This window comes from Strongylocentrotus purpuratus, unplaced genomic scaffold (assembly GCF_000002235.5).
Source record: "Strongylocentrotus purpuratus isolate Spur 01 unplaced genomic scaffold, Spur_5.0 spur5_scaffold_17, whole genome shotgun sequence".
Taxonomy (NCBI): Eukaryota; Metazoa; Echinodermata; class Echinoidea; order Camarodonta; family Strongylocentrotidae; genus Strongylocentrotus; species Strongylocentrotus purpuratus.
The window spans coordinates 9740874-9768556 of record NW_022145602.1 but is presented as its reverse complement, the minus strand read 5'-3'; the positions used below and the strand labels follow the sequence as shown (position 1 = coordinate 9768556).

Below are 27683 nucleotides of genomic sequence, written 5' to 3'. Positions count from 1 at the left end.
TTCCTCTATTGTACATACATTGTACATTTGAATCTATCAGAAATATATTCTTGTAGAAGTTGTTTTTGGAGGAAAACAAAGACATGGTTCCTTTTAACACTAAACACACAGTCACATTTATAGTAATTGTGTACTTGGACAACAAAAGTAGCTCCGAAATTGAGATTAGGTTTTCTTTCTTCATAAGCAGAACTTAGGAAGACAGTAAGAATAAATAAGCATCACAATTACTTTGATTCAAACATATAAAAAGTCTGTCTCACATCACACCACAACTACTGTACATGTATGCAAACATAAATATTTTCCTCTCCCTGATCAGCACCTTCTACTCTCACTAGGTTCTCATTGCTTTAGCGTAATCTCTCTTAATAATAATAATAATATGGATATTTATATAGCGCCGGTATCCGCCAGGCTCTGACGCTCATGGCGCTGTACATACATGTATTACTATCACAAAAAATATAACATTCTTAACTAAAATAAAGTAAACTAAAACAACACAAATTATTACGCTACATTGACATATGAAGATGTTATCAGACAGGATTTCATTCTTCTAATTTTGTGAGGTTCTCTTTGCTTTAGACTCTGCTCTTTTTAGCTTGGTGATGTTCTCAATGAGGATGTCACTTTTGAGAACCAGGACTAAACAGCCCCAAGCATATGAACCACTGGTCTAGAAAAATACCTCTACTCTCATTATGTTCTCTTTGATTTAGCCTAATCTCTCTAAAGATGTTCTCAAAAAGGACTTCATTCTTAGGGCCTGGGTTAAACAGCTCCTACATTAGTACTACTTCACAGGGCTAGCACAGTACCTCCTAATCTTGTGAGGTTCTCTTTGCTTTAGACTCTGCTCTATTCAGCTTGGCAATGTTCTCAATGAGGATTTCATTCTTGGGGACCTGGACTAAACAGCCCCAAGCATATGAACCACTGGTCTAGAACAATACCTCTACTGCCATTAGGTTCGCTTTGCTTTAGACCCAGCTCTCTTGAAGATGTCCTCAAAAATGATTTAATTCTTAGGGCCTGGGTTAGACAGCTCCTACATTTACTTCTCCACAAGGCTAGTACAGTACCTCCTAATCTTGTGAGGTTCTCTTTGCTTTAGACTCTGCTCTATTCAGCTTGGCAATGTTCTCAATGAGGATTTCATTCTTGGGGTCCAAGGTTAAAGCCCTCATGTAGTATATCCTGGCTTGTTTGTATTCTGCCTGTATTAATGGAATAATGAAAGATTACAAAAATCCTTAAATACATAATGCTACTTAAGTATCATGGATGAATTTTAAGAGTATATAATGGAAACAAACTTTTAACAAATCAGTAGACTTTCCAATGCAATTACGACCCAAATTTTGATAATCATGGTCCTTACCATTGAAAATCAATTTGCTTCTGTAAATTGAGAAATTTTGTATAGCACAAAAGTGTAAATTTGAACAAGGATACTGGGCACTACAACAATAAATAATAATAATAATAATACAACGGTGCTTATGAAGCGCTTTCCACCGAAGTCTCTAAGCGACTATGACAAAAACCTGTTTCATAAAATATTGTTCATGATACATGTTTGTAAAATTATGGGTATACCATATCTAGTACAGATGAGAATTTTGGGCATAATGTCAATTCCTTTCTTTGCATCTTCTGGAAATATTTTCGCGCGCGAAAAAAAAAAAATCGGGCTTATAATTACCTTGAGGTGATGTATGGCTCCTAGGTTGAGCAAACATGATCCCATCTCAGGGTTCAGAATCAGCACCTCTTCATATGTCTGAAACCAAAAGAAAGGAGAACAATCTACATCAAAATATTATAGGGGGAGAGAGGGGAAGGGGCAATCAATACACGAAATGTGAAGATTTAATTGACAGTTAGACTACTACTGGCCTATACACAGCAACAAGAGCATTCACTTAAAGGGATTGGGTATCTTTGTCTCAGATTCTGAAAAAATATCCTGGATTTAGCTCATGCTGTCATGAAAATTATAAACTTTTAGGTCAAACAGGAAACCCATGACTTTTACAAGCCGATAGCCTGTCAGATTATTAAGATATTTATGATTGGAAATCAAAATAAGGAAAAAAAAAAGTTTTTCTAACAGGAATATGAGTATGGTAAAACCTGTCACTGAAAGGTTTTTACTTTTTGAGGCACTTCATGATCATTTTGAAGCGCAAATTTTTTAGGGCTTCAATATAACACCATACCACAGATAGGGCCATGCATCTCAGATTTAACATTGTTAAACGATGCCTTTAAAAAAGAAATTATAGTAACACAGTGCCTTGCAAATTCAAATTAATATCAACAAGGCTTGAAAGCCCAATCTACACACATTACTATGGTAATATAATTTCGTAATATGATGTACACTGTACCCACATATGACGCCCCCCCCCCCCCCCCCATCCCCCCCCCCCCCCCCCCCCCCCCCCCCCAAAAAAAAAAGTATTGAATCGTCAGCTAAATGAACAAACATTATCTTTGCATACCTTCTGTGCTTCCTCTCTTCTGTTGAGTCCTTTCAAATGGTTGGCTTTCTCAAAAAGGAGCTCTGCTTTCGTTTCCACATCGATGATCTGGTTCAGTTCCAGGGCTATCTCCACTTGTCGTAAGGCCTGCAAGCATAGACAATTTGTGAATATGAAGATTAAGAAAGCATCACCGATTTGAAATATTTTTAAAAAAACTAGAAATAAGAAGAAAAAAAAAAGAACGAAGGGTTTCACTTTCACAATCAAAAACAGAAATTAATATCAAAATGATAAAAAGTGTTGATAACAAACATGGCCCTGTCTTATAAACAGTTACAATTAATTGCAACTTATTTGTGATTGATATCCATCTTAACTACGTACATCAGAGATAGGAGACTTGTAATTGATTGAAGGACTTGCGATCGATTCATATCCGTTGCAACTCTTCATAAAACGGGGCCCAACATTCAATGCATGATGTATATGCTTACATCCTGATAGTGATGCTGTAGACTATAGACACTGGAGAGCAGTCTGTGTAGTTCTATGACGGTGGGTTTAGTCTGAACAGCTTCACTGAGATAGAGCTCTGCGTCCTTGTAAAGGCCAAGCCTCGTCATCACCTGAGCCTAGATAGAAAATCGAAAAGAAAGACAAAAATTTGGAGTAAAGTATAATACTAAAGGCATTATTTAAAGGTAGTAAAAAGTTTTGGTACGGGGTCATGAATTTTGTTCAAATGAACATATTGGAAGCATATGCAATCCTACAATATTCAGTGATCGTTGGCGCACTTGCATTCCAGTCTTAAGTGATGAAATTGTAATGATGAACTGTTTATGTTGTATAGCTCCCTCTCAAGGTCAATATATTAATTTCGCTATAAAACAATGTTTCTTGAATAAAATCAACCGATTGGCTATTCTCGTTTGGAAATTATATATCACAACTACTATTCTGAGATTTTCATGGTCACAGCTACCATTGTACGGCCGTAGGCGCTATTTAAAAATTTCACAAAATTTAGCGGGAGCATCAGTAAATTTTTATATTCAATTTATCTCGAAAGCAGAAGTGTTTTAGGGGCTAAATTTTCTAGTGCTTATAATACATCAACAAGGGGCATCCAAATATATTGAAATTGTAAATTGTAAATTTTCAAAATTTCCCAAAACTTTGTATTATCTTTAACAATGATAAATCTGAGATGCATGGCCCTACGTGTTATCAGTGTCTGTCATATGGTGAAATATTGAAGCCCTTAAAAAATTGCGCTTCAAAATCATCACGAAGTGCCTCAAAAGAGTCAAAATCTTTGAGTGACCGATTTTACCATACTCATTTCCCTGATAGACTGTAGTGTTATGAAAATTGTTAAATGGGGTTCCTCACTGACCTAAAGGTTTATAATTATGATTGCAGCATGAGCTAACTCCAGGATTTTGTTTCAGAATCTGTGACAAAGTTACCCAATCCCTTTAAAATCCCTGTGTCCCTTTTGTAGACCGCATTAAATTCAATAAAACTTTGCCTAAATCTCTAAATTATATTTGTCTTTCCTCTGAAATTTGAAATTAAACAGTGATCCAGTTTTCAAATGAAGCATGGAAAACTATCAAAACTTAGGATTCCTGTCAAATCGACCTTTGACATAAACACATGACATACCATGGACTATCAATGGTATAGAATAGCATTAAATCCACCTTTACTGTTTTCAAATAATACTGAAAGTAAGGTTTATATGGAATAAGAATACGTCCATGCAGGAAAAAGGGTCTGAAACCTCCCAACATGTTTTCTAAGATCCAATGAAAAATCTCGGCTCAGATGCAAATTAAATAATTACTTCACAAAGACTGCTTCATTATATGACACTTATATTAGAAATACTTGAATGCGCTGCAAGGGTAAAGTAAAGACGCGGTACTCACGTATTGAAGCTGGATGTCCAGATTGAGAGGCTCTAGGACCAAGGCTTCCTTGTACGTCTCCAGGGCTTGGGTTGGACGATCGGTGTTGTAATAGATGGCGGCCAGGCTCTGCAAGGTCTTGGCATTGTTGCTGTAAGACAGGGCCCTGAAATGATACGAGAAAGAGATTAAATCGATCGCACAACTTTGAGTGATGACATGAAAAAAAGGAAGGGGCAATGGAATGAGGCTGGGAAGGATAAAGAGAAAGAAATTGAAGGAGGGGGGGGGGGCAGAGAGAAAGAAAGATAGAAAGAGAGAGAGAGAGAGAGAGAGGGGGGGGGGGAACAAAAACCTAGCAGATCTTGAAGAGAAAAATGAGGCTGGGAAGGATAAAGAGAAAGAAATTGAAGGAGGGGGGGGGGGCAGAGAGAAAGAAAGATAGAAAGAGAGAGAGAGAGAGAGAGAGAGAGAGAGGGGGAACAAAAACCTAGCAGATCTTGAAGAGAAAAATGAGGCTGGGAAGGATAAAGAGAAAGAAATTGAAGGAGGGGGGGGGGGGCAGAGAGAAAGAAAGATAGAAAGAGAGAGAGAGAGAGAGAGAGAGAGGGGGGGAAAAAAAAACCTGGCAGATCTTGAAGAGAAAAATATGAGAAGGCAAAGAACGTTACAACCAAAAGAAACCTATAAATTGATAAACTATGCTGGGATGGTATATCTCTTGAAAGCAGAAGGAGGTTTTATTCTGTTAGAATCAGAAGAAGTATAGCTGTAGATATACAGTCAAACCTGCTTCAGTGACCACCTGTATAGAAAGACCACCTGTCTACAAAGACCACATTTTTTGTTTCCCTTGAAAATGTTTTCTTATTGAAACATGTACTAAAGGAACCTGTACATAAAGACCACTTGCCTATAAAGACCACTTTTCTTGTCTCCCTTGGGTGGTCTTTATAGACAGGTTTCACAGTAGTATGCTCATAATCAGTACCCATTTAACACCTGGGTGGAGAGTGGCAAATGTAGATCAATGTCGTGCCGGAGGACATTAGTGCTGCTGTGGGACTTGAACCGCGGACCTTGTCATCCACATTCCGGTGACATATCCACTCGTCCACAACACCTCTACATGACTTTAAAAAAGATTGATCAACAGTAGAGATGTCCTTACCTGATGTACATGTCTTCTGCCTCGCCGGTCCGATTGAGATGTCTGAGGACGCGGGCCTTATTCGTCATGGCAACCACATGGGTAGGCTCAAGCTCCAAACATTTCCCACAGTGATATAGGGCCACTTGATAATCATCTGGTATAAAAGATTAAAATTACCAAAATGAAGGAGTATATATATAAATATATATATATATATATATATATATATAGCGTCGTTTTTAGTATATTTAAGAAAATTTTTATGTAAATTTTATTATCTTTGAGAATAACCTTGAACGGCCATAGGCCTCTGTTTTTTCCCACCACATTATGATCTAAGTTGAAGATGTTTTATTTTAATGTTTATTATTGTATATATGCATATAAATTGTTGTTTTTTTTTTTTTTAATCAGATGAGGAAATAAAACTTGAACTTGAACTTGGACTTGAATGAGACCTGTCTAAAAGAAACAAATCTTGAGTAGGGTCAATGTAGTATTGGCTTTTTTGTGAAATAAGCCCTCTGGTCATCACAGGTGTACACAGACACACACACACTTAAAGAGAAGGTTGAGTTCTGGATAGAGGTGAAAAATAATTTGTGAGCGTAATCATTGTTATTATGCAGGTGTGGAAGAACATCATATAAGAGTCATGTTCCCTGAAAAGCATGGCTCTTCAAATGCCTTCATATTCTAAATATGTCATGTAACATCGTAAAACTCGGGGGTTGGGTTTTTACGCCACGTTTTCGTGTAGTCCCATATACATCTTTCTGTGTACAGTGTTTGTAACTTTAACAAGACTTGGCCAAATTTCTTATCATTTTGATGATTCCAGAACCTTGCAATACACACAAATTCTTATATGCTAGATGATCAACCTTTTCTGGTCGATTCCACACCGTTTCTTTCACAATGTAATCGCATGACCAGAACTCAACTTCATCTTTAAAGTCTACGGGGAGGTCATGGATGCACCTTCCCTTTCTTGCCTCTTCTGGTACTATTCCATTCCCGCTGGGTGACTTTATCAAGAAGTCCAAACGATGATGTCAAGAGGATCCACCCACTTTTAAAGGCCATCTGTACTAGTTTGGCTAGGAGGGATTAGACCACCCAGGAAGGTCACTGACAGGTGGCTATCTCATCAACTCAGCTCTCAATTAACATAAGAAAAAGAGGATCATGGGGACCGACGGTCATCGATTAGGCATTGTTTTCTATATAGAAGGAGCAAGTAGCTATAAGTAGTGCAGAGGGGCGTTAAAGTTGATTTAAGTCTTTGTGAAACACTCCCCAGGTATTATTCTATTTCTGCTGGGTGACTTTATCAAGAAGTCCAAACAATGATGTTAAAGCCCGACTGTAATACTTGTACATGTTGCTATTTGCTCCCTCTATATAGAAAACAATGCCTAATTGGTGACCATTAATCCCCCATGATCCTCTATTTCTTATCTTAATTGAGAGCTAAGTCGATGAGATAACCACCTGTCCAGTGACCTCGCAGGGTGGTCTAATCCCTCCTATAAACTAGTACAGATGGCCTTTAAGAGGATCCACCAACTTTCAACTTCACTTACCCTTTCCCATAAGAAACGCAGCGTAGTTGTTGTGGAGGTCCGCGGACGGCTCTACCTGCTCCAGCCCCTGCGGTAGAAGGCTTCCGCTGCTGGGACATCCCCTTGTCTCTGCTTCAGGGAAGCCAGGTGGTTCAGGACGTTCATGTACTGAGGATCGATCTCCAAGGCCCTCAGAAACAACGCCTCTGCGCTGTCAAGCTCACCTCGGTTACTATAAAGTTATAAGATATTACGATAAAGTCAAAGAAAAAGAAGGAAATAAACCGCTTACAAAATGCAGCAAGCAGGCACACCGAATGAAACAAATTTTCTCAGTAATCTTTAAAGTTTTGGTAAAGGAAAAGAGCTCTTTATTATTTTTTTTTTATGGAGGAGAATATCATGGTAGCAATATGATTTGCCGCATAGTTAAATACACAAATGCATTTTTCTAAAACCCATATCATACATGTGCATTAATTTGATGTTTACGAAATGCTAAATTATAATCATGTGCTGCATTAAGATTTCAAAGACATTTCCTTTCGCAATGGAATCAAATAAGAATAATATTCCACTTTAACATCGACAATGCCTTTAAGCGCTTTACAGATATATTATTACCCCCGGTCATCGATTTCAGGCTTGCCCGTACATTCTCCACTCCCTGGGGAGCATTCTAGCAAGGCGCCATTTAACAGACGTTCACAACGCTGAGCAAACAACATTACCTTTCACATCTATTAACACATGGGTGGAGAGTGGCAAATGTAGATTAACATCTTGCCAAAGGACGTTAGTGCTGGGCTGGGGTTTGAACCCCTTACCTTGTGATCTGCAGTTATCCACTAGAACACAATACCTCTACATGACTAGCACTCTATTGTATCTTTAGTGTGCTTGGTATAAAGAGTCACTGGCAAAATGAAATTCTTTTTTCCATAGAAGGATACCTATTTACACATTAAAATTCACCCCCAACCTGCTGCAAACTTTGACCGCATTTCCAACATACACTTACTTATAAATATTGGCCAGGTTGAAGTAAGCTTTGGCATGATGAGGGTTAAGTTTGATCGCCTCACGGAAGTACTCTGCTGCCCTCTCAGGTTCGTCTTCGCTCAGCAGGGTACCTAGATTGTTAATGGCTGCACCATGCCGAGGGTATAGCCTGAGAAGATAAACAAAGCAATATTTAACATGGGTCCCAAGATTTCTGATGAATTGTATTATTGCATAAATTAACAAAGAAGGAAACAGGGTTGGAAAGAAATGGCATTTCTTTTAGAGAGTCCTACATCTTTTATACAAGCAATGCAAGAAAGATCCATGTTTTTTTTTTCTTCTTCTCGTGTTACCCCCTTCACACACCCCCCCCCCCCCCCCAAAAAAAAAAAAAAATTTACCAAACATAAAATTCACTCAAACATAAGTTTGTAGGCCTGAGTAACGTACTACATTGACATATTCATTTGTACTTGAAAATGTTCACTTTGTCTGAGATTAACCTCAAATTTTACTATTTAGAGAACACCAACATTTTACAGAATAAGGCCTGTTCAATATAAAAAGGGGATCCTACACACAACACCTGCATGTGTATACATGTACCTAGTTTCCTCTTTAAATCAAACAATCAAGTTGTCTTTCTTTCACTGATATGTCCATGATGTTTTTTTAAATTCAGCCAAATTCCCACAAGACTTTTGAGTATTTTCGTTTAAACAACGGCAATAAAATAGCTGAATATAGATGGCAAAAGAAATAAATATTAAAATAAAAAAATTATGTTACCTTAGTGTTTCTTGAAAGTGGTTTATGGCTTCGTTTCTGTGTCCTATGTCCTTGAGATAGTTGCCATAGTTGTAGTGCATCTTGGCGTTATGTGGTAATGTCTGTAATCCAGCCCTACAGATAAAAACAAAATATGATTAGTCCGGAAATCCCACTTTCACTATGAATATGACGGACAAAGAAAGTGGACAAAATATACAGTTCCTCAGGTAGATAAAGGAACATCCCTTCACTGCTATTATGTAAAAAGTGAATATGCATGTGACACCTGTTCTACATATTTTTAAATAATAGCAGTGAAGGGATGTTCCTTTGTCTACCTGAGGAACTGTAAATTTTGTCTGCTTTCTTTGTCAGTCATGTTCATAGTGTTTATAAGTATCAGTGACAATGCCTCCAAATGTGGCTTTTGCAAGCAATTTTCTTGCTGTCGAGTTTAGCAATTACCTGGTGGAAAAAAATCCTGGCTGAATATAGTTGAATCCAGTGTATTGTGCTTGGTATCATCATTATTATCATAATAATAACAACTGTCATTATCATCATCATCACCATCACTAGCATCATCATCATCACCCTCATAGTTATCATCATTATCAACATCATCATTGTTATACAGTAGGCTTGCGGTTGCACCATGTGAGAGAGAGAGAGAGAGAGAGGCTTGGGGAGTCCTGAAAAGGACTGTTTGTGTAGTCTTGAAAAAGACCGTTGGTTATCTTTCTTAGCTTATAGTTCTAAGGAGAACTATAGCGCTTTTAGAGAATAAGTGGCGGGAGTGGCTCAACGTTTTGAATAGGTTGACTATCCGTCGTCAGGAGTTATCATCGTCACCTTCATAATCATCATTATCACCACCACTATCATCATCATCAACATAACTACCATCACCACCACCACCACCAACTTACTTGAATAAGGTTTCTCTAGACTCCCAGACGCGGTTCCGAACCCATGTCCTTCGGCAGAAGCACAGCAGCATGATGAGAGTAGCCACCGAGACGAGGGTTCGGCCAGAGCTAGACGTCAGAGACGCAAACATCTTGCAGGTACCAAAGGCCACCAGTATACAGAACCCAAGGCTGGGATGAAGGAAGAGAAATGGTTATAAATATTCCCCATGTTGGTCTTACAAAAATTTGAATTTGATCAATGAATTTTTATGAAATGTCTATATGTTTGATTATTGATTTATGTCATATTTTGTGTTGATTCAATTTGAATTGCAATTGTATTGTATATAACCTTGTGAAATGGATCGCAATTCAGCCATTGGCTGCAATGATCTTTTTAATAAAAACCATTTCTACCTACATGGTTTTCAAGATTTTCGAGGTTGTGCTCAATCAAAAACAAAGTGGCAACTCTGTGACGTAACTTGTGAGCTCTTCTCTAATTTGCCCTGTACAGGAATTTTCATAAACTTTCATTTTCTTACTTATTGATGACGAAATACACTTGTTTCACGCAGGGGTTGTATAAAAACATATTTGCAATAATAATATTAAAGGCAATACAAAGTTTTGGGATGCGGTCATGAATTTGGTTTAAATGAACATATTGGAAGCATATGCGATCCTACAATATTCAGGGATCGGTGTTGCGGTTGAAATCGAGTCTAAAGTTATGAAATTGTAAGCAATAAACTCTTAATGTTATATAGCTCCCTCTCAAGGTCAATATATTAATTAAGCTATAAAACAATGTTTCTCGACTAAAATTGACCAATTAGCTATCCCTGTTTGGAAATTATATATCACAACTACATATTCTGAGATTTTCACGGTCACAACTACCATTGTACATTGTAGGCGCTATTTGAAATTTATCAAAATTTACTGGGAGCACAGGTAAATGTTTATATTCAATTTTTCTCGAAAGGAGAAATATTTCAGGGGCTAATTTTTCTTGTGCTTATAATACACCTACAGGGGCATCCAAATATATCAAACTTGTAAAGAATCACTTTCCACCCAAATAATTTGAATGCAGAATTTTATCACAGCTTTTCAGGTGCAGCCATGCATGTGCATACCTGCCAACATTTGAAAATGAGACTTAAATTTTTTAGCACGGTATGTCTTTGAAAATAAGAAATCTGTACCCTTAACAGACGTTCGCACATGCAGCGGCAGTGTACATGTACATGTAACTGGCAATACGCGGTAAATCTGTGCAGAAAAGTAAATACAAATTCACCGCTCAATCATGCAGACCTTTAACGCACCCAATACGTGAACTCTCACATCGTGGCACATGATAAAACAAGCTTAATTTGGCTTAAGCAAAAAGAAATTGAAAAAAAATTAAATTGAAAAAACAGAATATTCCGGATTTTGGGGTCCTAAAAATCCAGAAAAACAGAATATTCTGGATTATTCGGAAGGGTTGGCAGGTATGCATGTGGAACATTACTCAGTGTCCTTGTAATAGCCATACACAAAGGCGAGGTTCCTGTTTTCTGTGATATTGCACGATACGTGACATTGTGATGCAACATTGCATATTTAATAGTAGGCATTTTCAAAATAGCATTTACAAGCTGTGTCAATATGCAAACATTACATGCGTAAGACAATACAATAATTCATATATCCATATCTAATTTCTAAAGAGTGTAAACAGAATTATGGAGCAGACTTACTGTACAAGTACAAAAGTACTCATTTAAATTTTGACCTTGATTTAAATGCATAGACTCTGCATGAAATATTTTGGTAAGTACATGTACATCATCTTCATTTTTAACAGGTATACCGGTAGGTTGACATCTCTCGATTATTTTGTTCATCCTTGCATTAAAATTAAAGATATAAAAAAGATGTAATGAAAATTTGTATTCATGCCCTTTCGCTAGCCATGTGATAAACTGATATATTCTAATCCCTCACTCGATACAATCATAACTTTTCCACACTCATAATATCATGTTCCAAATTTCATCTGCTCAGGGGTGATAGTGAGCATACCCCCCCCCTCCCCCCTTTTGAGTATGAAAATTGGGAAAACTAGATGGAAAATGATGCCTCCATCATAGAGCAATTTTACAAACCAAAACAGAAGCAAGTTTTCACATTCAAGTTAGATTGTAATACATTAACAGGTTCTCAGAATATTGGGATTATAAGGTATTTCTCATATGTATGACCCTTTGATCTTTGACCTCATGACCCTAAAATCTTATAAGTTCATGTCATTGGCTCTGCAAGATACATACATGACCTAAGTTGGGCAGGAATCCATCGATCAGTTCTTGAAATAACGCGTTGACAAGCTATTTTTGCATGCATAATGAGCCAATGTGACCTTTGACCTCGTGACCCCGAAATCTAATCAGATCATTATCTCTGCAAGTTACAAACATGACCGAAGTTTGGCAGGAATCCATCAGTCGGTTCTTGAGATAACGCGATCACAAGAACGGACGAATGGACAACCCGAAAACATAATTCATCCAACTACTTCGTAACAGAAGCATAAGAATCGGGAAAAATCAGGAAAATAGGGGTAAAATAAGGGAAAAACAATTTAAATCAGGTAATTATCAGGCCTGTCTGCCAATAAAGCACATATTAATACCAATATTCTGGAGATAGCCAGCCACACAAGCCTAGAACTCATCATTACCTTGGTATATAAAGGATCCTCTCTGCCACAACAAAGCCAACTTTGATTAATAGATTAGAGGCAGGCAAGAAAGGAACGGCTAGAAAAAGCAATCCACATGCAAGTATTCTTCTCTCAGTTTCCTGCACAAAAAAAGACAATGGATAATATTTTCATTGTTCAACTTGCTTATAAAAAAAATGTTAAGCTTATTGAAAGATTAAACTATGACTGATTCTGCAGAAAAAATATATGGCATGCCATTCCAGTCGAAAATCTGATAACCTATCAAATGGCAATATTATCAGTGTCATAAATAATCTTGTTGGATAATGAGATATTATTATACAAATAATGCACATTTTGTTCGAGCATTAGTAAGAATTACCCACACAAGGTACCTTTGGAACAGTCTAACACGCCCGAGGCGATATCCGAGGGTGTTTGGAGGGTACCGAAGGTGGGTAATTCCTACTAATGACAGAACAAAAAGTTGTGTATTACTTGTTTTGAAAGATTGTGTTTCATTTGTTTTATATCATGATTTTACTAATGACCGGTTATCAGCATTTGATAATGACCGGTCACTATCAAAATTACGTGTTAGGCAAAATAAATGCCTGGTCACGTGTATGCTCTCAACATATCATTTGATTAGGATCCACGTCATCATCTTATAATTACATTTAATGTAATTCCCCGAAGTAAAATAATACCTTCAGGTCATTATGGTAAACAGGGTGGTCCAAAAATTTCAAACACATAAAATTGGAACTTGGAAAGAGTATGAACTGATGTATGCAAAGCTACAGAGCTTGCATATAGCCTCTCAGGCACTTAGATGTAATCGGGTGCAATCTGATCCATATTTAAAGCATTTTCAAACACATTTTATGACTAATTCATTCATAATTTTGGATGAGAATGAATATCAAAACCTTTTACTTTTTTTCTGACCTGTACAATAAAAATGCAAAACCTGTTACTGAAAAATGTGTTAACACCTTGTGGACCACCGCAGGATAAATTCAGTACAATGTTTAATACCTTTGACCTGAAAATACACTGAACTCCTAGGAGCGCAAGTGACGCAAAAGCCAGGAGGGTGGCAGCATTCCGAGGGTCCCACAAGGACTCCACCAGGGGGATACTCCCCTCCTGCCAGTCATGCGATAGTGTGGTGGGGCAGAGAAGCAGCCAAATGTTGAAGGCCACCAGGTAGCTGTAGGTGAGAAACCTGGAGTGAGAGATGGAGAGAGGGAAGGAGAGAGAGAGAGAGAGAGGGAGAGAAATAGAGGCAGAGGGGGAGAGGCAGAAAGAGAGACCACGTAAATACAAGACCATCTACTGTATATGCTATTATTACACAGATGTTCACACAAATCCTGCTGACACACAACAGTCTTTTTTTTTAATTTTTAATTTTTTTTTTTTTATTACTATTATTATTATGATTATTATTTTCATTAAAATTATTACAATCATTGTTATTATCATTTGTCATTTTCACTGGGTGGAGAGTGGCAAATGTGAATGAATGGCTTGGCAAAGGACGCTAGTGCCGGGCTGGGATCCGAACCCTCGACCCTCGGATTGGGCGTCAAGCAAATGAACCACTATACAACGACACCTCTTAATATAATAATATAAACATAATAAACAAAAGTTTCTCTATGCGCTGTACAAGCATGAATGACAAGAAATATAAGCACATAAAAAGGAATCAACAAAGAGAAATATAAAAATCTTATAACTACTAAAATGACTAACTTAACATAGTAACTACATACTGCATGTAGTCTTCAGATCTTACCTAGTGGTGAGATGAGGGGCAAAGGATGCTGGGTTGTCCTCTTCTGAGAAATGAGGGAGGTGACCATTCAACATCCACAGACGAAAACCAAGAAATACAGACGCCTGGAGAGAGAGAGAGAAAAAAAAAGGACATTATTATTTACAGTTTTATTTAAAGCAGGGTTGCCTCTTCGGTTGATCAAACTGCTGTACATAAGGGCTCTGCTTAATAAAAAACAACATTTATGAATTATTTACAAAATTAATAACTACAAATTGAACACATAAATATCATGAGAAACTAAGATTATGAAAACAAAGATATATAACATAAGAAATAAAGATCATGAAAACAAAGATAAATAACAAATGAAGAATTATTATTAATCCAAAATTAAAAAATCAAGCAGAAGTTCAAAAGAAACATGATTTTTCAACAGATACCAGAAACAAACTTTCAGGAGTCAAATTTATGACTCTCTATTTTTGTATTCATTTCTAAATTGGGCATAGATAAATTTCACAGTATGTTAAAGCCCTTGTGCACTAAGTTGGCCAGGGGGATTAGACCTCCCTGCAAGGTCACTGACAGGTGGTTATCTCATTAAATCAGCTCTCAATTAACATAAGAAAAAGAGGATCTTTGGGGACCAACAGGCACCGATTAGGCATTGTTTGCTATATAGAGGGCGCAAGTAGCTATAAGTAGTGCATTGGGGCTTTAATGTGTCAGGAAGGAGAAAACAACTACAGATCTAAACAGTATGTATTTCCGTCTCAGTCCAAACATGTATAGAATCAGATTTAGATTTCCTGCTTACAGCCATGAAATAGGATGATGAGAAAATATGAAACCGGATACATGTTCAATCAAATAGTTGACATAAAAAGCAAGAGGAAACTAAGGAGAGCAAAAACAGAACGATTAAAGAAACAGATATGACAGAGACAGAAATAGAGGTGTAATATTGAAACAGAAAATGGAGAATTTATATACCGGTAGTGTACTTATAAGGCTGACGAAAACAAGATTGCTTTGAGCATAATTATAAAGATAGAAAAAATAAATTGGAGGAGAGGGGGGGGGGGGGGGGGGGTGAAGTAAAATCAAACAGAAAAAATAGACATCACAGAAACACAATATCAATATCTGACCAAGACATAAGAACATAGAGGATGTAATAATGAAGTAAAAGAACATAACAACTTGCTTAGAAAGACAGAAGGAAAGAAATAAAGAATACAAAAAAGAGAAATAGAACAAGAAAAGAGTACTTACATATGAGAGGGGGGGGGGGAATTATATTGAATAGTCGCAGAACAATCAAAAAAGAAAACCCATATATAACAGAGATAGGAATATGAACATCTGACAGATAAGACACCAGATCATTTTACTGTGAACAAAGTCATAAACTTTAAAGAAAAACCCAAACTTTCTTTGGCAGAAAAAGCAGTACAATTATAGACATAGAATTTAAAGAGAGAATATGATATATATGGCAGTCTCTTGTAAACAGGATACAGGATATTCAACGCAAAGTTTTATGGAAATCAAAACTTGTTTTGCACAGAAGCAGTAATACGAGAGAAAGAGGTTTTAAAAACAATCAATGAGAAATATGAAAACATACCAGATTTATCGGATACTTTGAAAAAATATAGACGTTTCAAGGAAAAACCTAAATATGTGTGTCAACGTTCCAAGAATATAAGCAGGGCAATTAGATTGAGACAGAAATATAAGGAAGATGAAGAAATACTGGGAAAAAATGGAGATACATTGTTCATGTAGGAAATTAAAAAGTGAATAGGATGCTTAAAGGGGAAGTCCCTAACCGACATATACTTCATTTGAATAACAGGAGATAAACTGGAAGAAACGGTCACATAAAAACAGAACAATAATTAAAGAAGGAACTATTACAAACATGAAGGTTACCTACTAGGATACATGTAAGATGGAGAAATGATGAAAATGCAGGAGATTAAAAGTAAACATGAAGCTTTAAGAGGAAGATACTCCCAACCTGAAGTTCATTTTGAGGGCAGCAGCAAAACTGGGAGAAAAGGTCAGTGAAAGTTTAAGAAGAATTGATTTCTCTTATTTGCCTCTGGAAGCTATTCTTTGTTTGTTTTTGTACACTAAATTACTGAATATGCATAGTTTGGGTTCATGATAAAGAAATGACATGTGTTTGTTTTCAGGATGAGAAAGATAAAATTATGTAATGTACTTACAGCACCAATCAATATTGCACTTCTGAAGAAAAATGGCCTCAAGTTCTCGGGCAAGAGAAAAACCTTTGCTTTCATCCTGCTTATAGACAAAAAGTACAAATAAAAAGGCAATTACAATTAACACACCAAAGTCATAATACAAACAACAACAACAAGTGCTGAGTACTAAACATTTCATTACCTTTTAAAGTATACAGATGTAGCAAGTAAATATTTATGTATCTTTAATGTTTGACTGGAATATTGAAGTTTAAAGTAGATGTAAGCACTTGACATGGAGAGAAGATAAATTCTGATTGTAATACTAATCCCGATCTATTAACACTTTGCCAACAGGTATTACAGGAACATGATGGCACCAATATTAAGCCTACAGAAATTCTGTGGTCATCAGATTGATTGGGCATGATATAGAGAATTAAAAAAAATAAATAAAATAGCAGAAATATCACACTTCATTTGATACCTTTCTACCATTTCGTACCATTTATATGGAATTTTGTCAACATCTGTCTCTTGTAATAAAGGGAACACTGAGCAAAAGACATTACCGGTACAAAGATTACCGGTATGAAAAGGTCCAATCCCTTTAAATATGTGGATCAGCGGAAAATTTGGCAGTCCCATCGCTCCAGATTTTAGTTAGCTTTAGGATAAAGTTAACAGTTAGGTATTGTGTTAGAGTCTGATATTATATCAAGAAATTTAGTTTGTGTTAGAAATTGACTGTAAATCAACAGCACCATAGCATTTCAATTTGTCATATACCTTGGGCCCGTTTCACAAAGCCTCTTTTCAATGACAAATGACGAAAATCAGTGAAAAATATCCTGCTAACCAACCATAAGCAAGGATTTCAGAAGCTTATAACAAAAACTGTCATTTGTCACCGATGACAAGTTTTGTCGCCCCCCCCCCCCCCAGAACTTTCCATGCTTGACTTACTTCAAGAGGACTGGCCATGATGTCATAATGGAATCATGTGATGTCACAATGGCATCGTAGCACAGACAGACGCCTAGTATAGTAGCAGCGTGTTCCTTGACCAGCAAAGCACACAGGGAGAGGAGGATGGAGAGAAAGAGATGCGGGATGGATGTGGAGGCGTGGCAAGGTCCATCGGGGTGTGGTCTCTGTGACGCTGAACATCTGAAATGTATTAATAGTAGAGGTGTCATGGACGAGTGGACATGTCACTGGACTGTGGATCACAAGCAGGGTTGTTGATTTTTTTTTATTTAAATCGGATTTTTATGATTTAAATCAGATTTTTTTTATTTTTTTTCCAACGAAAAATAATGGTCACACTTAACAAGTTTTAGACTATATTTAAACTGTTTTACACCAATAATAGTGGTCAAGTAGTCTTTTGAACATTGTGTATTGTACTATTTGACACAATAATCCACTTATATACAGGTAATTTTTTTTTTTTTTTTTTTATTTATTTGCATTATAGAGAGGGACATTTTATGGAAGCCCAAGTAATGTTATGTATTATGTATACATTTAAACTCTTGAAATTTTTATATCAGTCTGTACGTTAACATCTAATTTGAATGTAATATTTAACCAGATTTGCAATAGGCACTTCCTGATATGCTTGTAACAAAATACACATTTTATGTTTTCATTACAGTGTAACCTCAGTTCCAAATAAAACTTCAATTAATTTCGTTGCAAGATGCAGGATAAGCACCACTGTCTACCACATCATTGATGTGCTGTTTTTTCAAACTATTACATGAACAAGCAAGCACAGCAGTTGTATTGCTGCATACAGTAACACTTGCCCAGCAACTTTCCCATTTTTAAATTCTTACTTATTAAGTATACATGTGTACTTTGAAATTGTGTAATTGAATGTATGGGTATTGATAAGAAAATACACAAGCATGCAAATATACATGTAATTCTTATCAAATGTACACATATGCCTTCAACTTAAGTAATTGAAAGAATGGGTATTAATAGTAGCAAGAAGGAGGTACATACAAGTAGTTCAGCTGTTTTGTAAAAGTATCCAAGTTGTGGACTTTGAGCACCTTTGTAGATTTTATATATTATTTTATTGAAGATTTAACAGTTTGGTGTACATACAGAGAGTTATTTATCATTACTTCGTTAGAAACTTGTTGTTTTCATCAGTTTTGCTTGTTTTACAATTTGAAAATAAAACAGTGGTGTTAAATCAGACTCCATGAGGGTGTATCATTCTTTTAAAGTATCTCTAAAGCATGTGGAACAGAAATGAAAATGATTACATTGAAAGTATCTGTTAAGAAGAAGAGAAAATAGAGAAAACTAATTTTTTTCATAAAAGTTGATTTAAATCAGTGATTTTTTTGAAAAAAATCAAGTGATTAAATCGCGATTTAAATCATGATTTAAATCGACATGATTTAAATCAAACAACCCTGATCACAAGGTCCGCGGTTCAAGTCTCACCGCGGCATTATGGTCCTTTGGGAAGACATTGATCAACATTTGCCACTCTCCACCCAGGTGGTACATGTGATAATATTCATAATACAGTGAAGCCTGTCTATAATGACCACCCAAGGGAGACAAGAATAGTGGTCTTTATGTACAGGTGCCTATAGATAATAGTTTCAATGAGAAACCATTTTCAAGGGAAACCAATAATGTGGTTTTTGTAGACAGGTAGTCACTAAAACTGTTTGTCTGTAGTAGAAATGTGATGATATTCATAACACAGTGGAACCTGTCCATAAAGACCACCCAAGGGAGACGAGAATAGTGGTCCTTATGTACAGGTGCCTATAGAAAATAGTACTTGTTCAATGAGAAACCATTTCCAAGGGGAACAAAAAATGTAGTCTTTGTAGACAGGTGGTCACTAAAACAGGTTTGGCTGTGGTAGGACTTTGCAAATTCGGAAAGGGGGTTTGGCATGTACATGTAGATAAGATGATAAATACAATGAACAAAGAATATTGATATACAGGTACGTACATGTACATATTGTCTTTCATGTTGTTTTTTTCTTCTAATTTTTATCTTTAAATTTGAAAAGTTCTAGAGCTTTCAATCTCCACCAATTTTAATCTTCCAGATACAAATGCACATTAACGTGAACTGTACGTATGTAGTGTACATTGTAGTTCCACCAGGCTAGTAAGATCCATTGATAACAAAAATGTATTATGCTTGCATTCTTAGCCCCTTCTCTGCCACTAAGATTGAGATAACTCAGACCCCCAAAAGCAGGAAATAAATTTACTTCTATAATAAAAATAATTTTTGTAGATCCACTTTTAATATCCATCAATGTATTTTTCCTCAAGATGTACATGCATATCTTCTTCTTTTTTCCCGCCTCTTTTCGTTTTTCCCTAATGTTTTTTTCCTACATGTATGTATTTTACATTTGTAAAACATTGCCCAATTTGGCCTTGTAGGCCGCTATGCATTGTTGTTCTTTTATTCTCAATAAAACCATTATCTATCTATCTATCTATCTTACATGTATGTTGTTTCTATTTTTACCGCTTGTATAAAACTGCTATTTTCCTTGTAAATACTCTTGTCACTTCTTAAATTTGTTTTCTCCTTCTTTATGCAGGACAATTATGTGAAACAGCCTGCGAGCTGATCAATGTTGTCTTGTTTAAAGATGTTTTAATAAATAAATAAACAAATACAAAACAAATAATATTTATTTAGAATAACAAACAAATAATATTTATTTAGAATAACAAACAAATTCCATTACCCAAACTCAAATTTTGCTCTAGAAGTAAAGTTTACAAACCTGGAGTATGCAAGGAATGCAAGGAGAAAAAAAGACAAGACAACACATCAGCACGGCCAACAACTCCAGCAACCTGAAAAGGAAAATGATAGAAAAAAAAAAGAAAGAAAGAAAAAAAAGAAGGAATGAAAACAAGAAATTGAATAACTGGATGGATAACAATAAAATGGGCTGTTTGAAAATAAGAATTACTATTATTAACTCTTTGAATGGTTTCTTTGTCTGTCTGCACAGTTGTGTGTTTGCCACACGTGCAATTTTGCACACACAAATATGTACCGATTGACAGAAGGATTGCTTCAAAGTGCAACACAGGGGCCATGATTAGCTCTATGACAACCCTACTATACTACTATACTACTACTGTATGTCCCTTTTGCAGCCAACCTCAAATTCTGTAGAACTTTGCAGGAATTTTGAATATGTCATGTATGTCCTATCTGTGAAATTCAAACGTTAGCAGTGTCCTCATATTCAAATTATGCAAGGAAACCCGTTTACTTGCTAGACTTCACTGTCAGACACTATTGAGTGACTGACTGTCTTTTTTTCTTCTTTGGTAATAACATACATAAAAAGAGTTGTAAAGGGTAAATGAGCATTTGTCTACATCAATAACCCACTTCTTGTGATGGCCAAGATTAAACTGATTGAATCTTTGCGCAGCATAAAACGTATGACCATTCGGTACAATTGTCTGAAAATCAAGACTATTACTTTTGGGCTCTATAGCCCTAAAGTCGATTTGACAACTAATAGTTGTTATTTTCCCACTTGAAGACATTTTCAAGCCCCACCTTTTTTAGGGAAGTTCTAAAATTAGTATTATCTTTCAAATGCAGTTGGAATTTAACTTTTTCATTTTTTTTGCCTGCAAATGGGACATAGTCCCTTTAACATTGTTATTGATTATTCTTGCACTGGAAATAGTCAAATAATCTTGAAGCCATTGGTATACACTACCGGGTATCTATTTTTGAGGCATATAAAGAGTTATTAAAGGTAAAGACTAGTATTGGAAACGCCCAGATTTCAAAAATGAAATGGAAGCTCTTATTACCAATCATGTGAAAGAATTATGTTTCGACTAATACATGATGATAACAAATTTGCCGGGAAACCGCCTACTAATTGATATATTTGGTAAATCAGTTTATCTAAATTGGTCTGTGAGAGATAAACGCACGTGTCACGCACGTGTCGCGCACGTGTGCGTATAGTCCCATATATATCTTTCTGTGTACAGTGCCTGTAACTTTCTTATCATTTGATGATTCCAGAAACTAGCAGTACACACCAATACTTATATGCTAGATGATCAACCTTTTCTGATCGATTCCACAACGTTTCTTTCATAATGCATTCGCATGACCAAATTCTGGTCTTTGTCTTTAAGAGTATCTTCATTATTCCTATTGTCCAACCTATGTTTAGATGTTAAGGTGTTTAAATGTAAGCAGAGACAAGAAGAAAGCAAATGAAAAAGAATTGTAGTTCACCTACTTTAACATTTTCTTCTAATAAAACCTGATTTCTGATGAAATATTTATACATGTACATGTACATGTAGGCTAAATGATGCTGCTGGGAAGTCAAAAGACATACAAAATAAAAAGGTAATACTTTCTTTGCAAACAGAACAAAAAATGAGGACAAGTACAAAATCCGAGAAGAAAAAAATTGTAAAATAAAATGGAACAGCATATCCAAATGAAACATTTTACACAGAAAATGACTCCCCTTTATAAGGTCAATGGATCCGTGGCTTGGACAAACATGTAAAACTATCATGGCCAGAGGCTAAACACGATATTCTATGAACGCTAAGCATCCCGATCCTTCAGGATCGACTATCAGTTTCAAACATGCATTAGGCCTGTCCTCATCAGCTCGAGGTTCCCAGATATCCCGCTATTTGATCTATCCCGATCGCAAATTATCCAGTTAATCAGCCCAAATTTGCAATTAGCGGGATATTTGGTTGAGATAATTATCCCAAGATATCTTGGGGTAGTTTGCAAAATATCCCGCTATTTGTCCGGTGCGTCTTCACCAGACCTGCCAACCTCTGAAGTTCAAAAACTGTATTTTTTAGTCCTAAAAGTTGTATTTTACTGACAAAAGTTGTTTTCTTGAAAATAAACATGGATTGTTACGCGGATCAATGCCTCTTACAGTTTCTACCTACAGGAAGATTTTTTTTTATTGATCATTGGTTGATCATGCATGATTTTGTCATGACTGGTGTGTTCGATGAACCAATGAACATCCTCAAATTGCCGATGTGAGATACTTGTAGGATACTTTACAGGACAGAATGGACATTTTGCCATTGAAAATGGCGGATGCACACACAAAATATTAATTTAAAAAAAAAAAAAAAATTAAAAATCTTTTCTTTTTTTTGTTTTTGAAAAATGGTATTTTATCAAGGAAAATCGTACTGTCGTATTTGCTTCTAAAAATCGTACTAAATACGAGTAAATCATACTGGTTGGCAGGTCTGTTTCACCAGCCCGAAGACTCTCACTATGCGCGAACGCTGAGCAAAATATCTCAAGCTCAATTTTGAGGACGCGATTTCTAACTTCGGGATTATTTCCCAAATCAGAAATAGCGGGCTATTTGGCAATCTCGAGCCAATGAGGACAGGCCTATTGATTTGAGGCGGTGGATAAGAGCACCGTATATTGTCACAAAAAGAAAGGGTAATCGGTGGTTCGAAAGATGATGCCCTCTCTCGCTACTCGGAGATTAACTATCAGCTGAGATACGTCGATCCGATTGATTGGCGGGGGGTGATAAAGGGCACCCTCTACGAAAAAAAAGGAGAAGAGTAGTACTTACATGTACATGCAAGTATTTTGCAAACCAATGGTGTTCAGGGAAAAAATACTTACAAAATTTCAGGGGCTACTTTTCAAGCTTGCTTGCATGAAAATAACACTCATTTTGTTTTGTATTGAACTCTATGCAATTTTGGGGGTTCTTTTTACGACTTTAGGGGGCTTATTCGCCCCGAGCCCCCGTGTATTTTTTTCCTGTGGTGTTTTGTTCATAAAATAAATATGTTCTTTATATATCATGGGATATGGGATGGGCATTGTTCACATAGACTTGTTGAGGCTATAAAAGAGAGAGTGCGAGAAAGAAATTATGGAGTTTTCTGACACAGAATGTCGATGGCAATGCTTCCCATAATTTCTTCATACAGTAATTGTATGAAATTTTGCTTTTAAAGCACAAGCATTACCATCAGATACAGTAATGTGTTTTGATTGCATTGACTGGTAGAGGTGGAAAAGAGCACTCTTTATGAAGAAAAGAAAAAAAGAGAGAAAAAGAGAAAATAAATCTCACAGGGAATTGCTGCTTTAAATGAAAATTCATAACTTTCTTATTTAGTTATCTGATTTTCCTTAAACTTTTTTGATTAGTTTGTCTGATCTTTCTGCTTCTACTGAAAGTAAGTTATTTTGGGAGTGAACTTGCCCTTTAAGGCTTTAACACAAGCTTCTTTGAGCAATTTTCTCCCAAAGTGTGGGGGGGGGGGGAGTGCAAGGCCCCCCCCCCCCCCCCTCTCCATGAATCCGCCAATGCTAGAGTTTACAAATAAACATTGATTGCCCCCCCCCCTCCCACCTTTGGGCAACAAATGCAGAAGAACCTTTGCGTGCTTGTCATTAGTCCCCCCCCCCCCCTCCCACCTACACCTTTGGTACATGTAAATCCAGGATATGCCCCTGCCCTATTGTAACTATTTTCATAAAACTCATGATATATTGCCATGTTTCGCTTTGTCTGTTTTGAAATAAATCAAAGTGTGTTTGTAAAAAGATAACTGAGCCTCATGTCATGAAAATTCACTAGCAAAAAGACCAATCACAGTACCTGTCTCATGAAAATGCCTCTGTGTAGAAAATGAATGGGAAAAGGTGGGTCAGATTGAAGCGTGTACATGTACATGTACATGTACTAAAGGAGGGTCAGAAAGAAGTGGTACAGTATTAAAATGCAAACGCCCTTTACAGAAACTGGCTGATTAAAAGCATATCTTTATAATTGTAAGAAATTTCACTAAGCTCATCATCATGCAGTCTTTATATTTAACAAAAGAAAGAAAACAAAAAAAATACGATCACAGAAAATGGCTGCTTGAAAATATATATCTTTATAAATTGTAATAAATTTCTTAAGCTCATCATCAATTTTAATATATCTGGGATTAACATGCAGTTAAAGAGCATTGGTTGGATTGACAAGTTTATGAATGTTGAAAAGGGCACTCTTTATGACAACAAAAAGAGAAAAAAAGAAAGAAAAAAACATGCTCAGAGAAAATGACTGCCAAAACATATAATTGTAAGAAATCATCAGTTTAATGTATATCTGAGATTAACTAATAGTTAATATTCATAGATTGGATCGAAGGGTGGGGGTGGACTTAATTGTAAGAAAATTCACTTCAAAGATAAAGTTGAGTTCTGGTCATGCGATTGCACTGTGAAAGAAACGGTGTGGAATTGATCAGGAAAAGTTGATCATGTATTTGTGTACACCCAGTAAGTGTACTGCAAGGTTCTGGAATCATCAAAATGATAAGAAATTTGGCCCAGTCTTGGAAAGAGTAGCAAGTACTGTACTCAGAAAGATATTGGAGCACATAATCAACATGGGATAAAAATGAGGCCCATTTTTTAAAGCTGTTACATATCATATTTAGAAAATGAAGATATTTGAAGAGCCATACTTTTCAGGGAACATTTCTCTGATGTTCTTCCACACTTGCATTATAATAACATTAAAAAAAAAAAAATTCTTCACCTCTCCCTAGAACTCCACCTACATACTCTTTAAAGCTAAAGACCAGTTATGGTCATGCGATTGCATTGTGAAAGAAACATTGTGAAATCGATCAGAAAAGGTTGATCATCTAGCATAGATGTACTGCAAGGTTCTGGAATCATCAAAATGATAAGAAATTTGGCCAAGTCTTCATAAAGTTAGAATCACTGTACACAGAAAGATGTATATGGAACTACATGTACATACAGGTGTGCGACACGTGCATTTGTATCTCTCAACAGGCGAGAGATACACTAATTTACCAAATATATCAATTAGTAGGCGGTTTCCCGTCAACATTTTTATCATCATGTATTATTCAAAACATATTCTTTCACATGATTGGTAATAAGAGCTTCTATTTCATTTTTTGAAATTGGGGCGTTTCCAATACTGGTCTTTACCTTTAAGCACAAGTCTCAGTTACTATTAAAAGCAAATTGAATCAGTAGTAAAGGCTACCAAGAATTTCAAAGAATATTGCATTAATTTCTCTTTATGTTTAAGTTTGAATTTCTATTAAGCTCAAACATTGGTTATTCCACCCAATTGGGATTAATAGGGATTAATAGGGGTGGAAAGGGCTTATTGCACCTCCCCTGCAGATTATGATCTGCCTCCATGAGTGATGTATGAGCCTCAATCAATTTTATACATTCATAGAAAGAAAACATCTTGTGGTAATGAATTCACAATATTTCTGTCAACATTTCTTGTTACGCTTGATGAAGTAAATTTATTCAAAATTCTTTGAAATTATACATGCCCTTCAGCTTCTTCACTGATTAAATCTGCTTCAGTAACTGACTTCACAATTTCTCTGTAAATATGTCTTATATGTCTTGTTATCACTAAAGAGTGATTGCAATCCCTAAAGTCGATTCGACAACTAATGGTCGTTATTTTCCCACTTAAAGACATTTCTTTTTTGAGGGGAGTTATGAATTTATTATTAATGCATCTCATTTGATGCTTAATCTATTGAAGATTATAGAAGGTACTTTCCCTAACTTTAGGGTTTAGGGAAGGGATCAGGTCCAGCTTCTGCCCGTTTTTATATATTTTGTATTATTCAACCACAGTCATCCCACACATAGCGGTCAGTGTGATGTCTCCACTCATCCCTTGATCCCCAGACCCTCATTATCAAGGTACAGAATGAGAGGAATAATAATAATAATAATAATAATAGCCTAATAGTCCACTCCAAATTTTATTAAACCGAAACGGAAATTCTTTTTGCCCAATTGATCGTGAGCCCGGCAGCCACTGAGCAGCGCCAGATCGATGTTACTCTATCCCTTATTGTTGAACGCCAAACAAGGTAGCAACAACTCCCATCTTAATAACGTCTTTTGGTATGACGCGACCGGGGTTCGAACCCACGACCTTCCGGTTGTGAGGCGGACGCTCTACTGACTGAGCCAACACTCCGGCAAGCAGCCTGTTCACACACAGCTAAAATTCATTGTTTCTAGAGATGATTAGTATAAACGTGTTTAACTCAACCGTTTTAAACATGTTTATAGAAAATTTCCCCTGTGTGAACATCTTTTATACGATGTTGGGATAGATATGAAGTCGCGATTCATACGCCCCTAAAAGCAGGCTGCAGATACGAAGTTCGTATCTAGAGAGCTTGACATTTTGTGTGTGAAAGGTTATTCGTGTTTAAACATGTTTCAGGCATGTTTAAACTGGATGGAGCGTGCGCTTTGATTGATATGACATGACCTTCAATGCGCAATGGCACTACTGCGCATTTTACAAGCAGTAGTTAATCACGAAACGATTAACGATCACACCGAAATTTCTGGGTGTGAATGATGTCGAATGTTCAGGTGATTAGTTTAAACACGTTTATACTAATCATGTTTATAGAATTTTAGCTGTGTGTGAAAAGGCTGCTACTGTCAACGTTGTATTATCAGCTGCACACGCGACACAGAAAACTGTCCACAGGCTGGACTACATGTAGGGATTGGAGACCATTAGGACTGGGAATGGACCCTGCATGTGGCTAACCTTTAGCTTTAACCTATACATGTATGGGTGTGCACAAATATCAGGAACCTCTAATGGTGATCTGTCGTTCATTTATCCTGTGTAATCCCTCCAGATACATGTACATGTAGGGATAGTCATAGGGTGCGTTTATCGTGTCTTGCCACAGATGTACATGTACATGCATGTACATATCGATTTTCGGGATGTCGCGTTTATCTCTTCACGATTCAAAATATAGGCCCTGTCTCTGTCCAGCTGCTTTGTTTTGCGCCTTTTGACCCGGGAGCAGATTATCATGGGAAGGTCCGATTTGTATATGGGGTTCAAAACAGCTTTACGTTTATTTCTCAGAAACGTGATTCTGGCTGTTTGTCACATTGAAAACACACTTTTTTTTGGCGTTACAATATGCCCATATCTAAAGACGTTTGAAAAAGGCTTTGCGCTTTATATCGCCTTAAACATTTGCCTGAAAGAAGTTTGAAAATGCTG

General features: G+C 36.4%; 1 protein-coding gene across 1 annotated transcript; it reads right to left on the bottom strand.

Moving 5' to 3' along the window:
• Positions 1–903: 903 nt before the first annotated feature.
• LOC583699 (protein O-mannosyl-transferase TMTC1) lies at positions 904–17657 on the bottom strand. Its single transcript, XM_030988158.1, has 15 exons — positions 17510–17657; positions 16565–16643; positions 14343–14446; positions 13577–13766; positions 12551–12672; positions 9835–10005; positions 8924–9037; positions 8151–8300; positions 7204–7361; positions 5583–5718; positions 4433–4577; positions 2990–3127; positions 2514–2639; positions 1712–1789; positions 904–1223 (listed from the first exon to the last, which is right to left on the bottom strand). Exons 1-15 carry the CDS (start codon positions 17533–17535, stop codon positions 1092–1094), a joined length of 1869 nt encoding a protein of 622 aa, XP_030844018.1. The 5' UTR covers positions 17536–17657; the 3' UTR covers positions 904–1091.
• Positions 17658–27683: the final 10026 nt, after the last annotated feature.

Excerpts from the sequence above, each read along its gene's own strand:
- LOC583699 (XM_030988158.1), bottom strand. The coding sequence starts at position 17,535 with ATGACATCATGGCCAGTCCTCTTGAA. Across the intron at positions 9,038-9,834 it reads TCTAGAGAAACCTTATTCAA|GGCTGGATTACAGACATTAC; the intron begins GTAAGTTGGTGG and ends TTTTATCTGTAG. Across the intron at positions 1,790-2,513 it reads GAAGAGAGGAAGCACAGAAG|ACATATGAAGAGGTGCTGAT; the intron begins GTATGCAAAGAT and ends TTTTGGTTTCAG.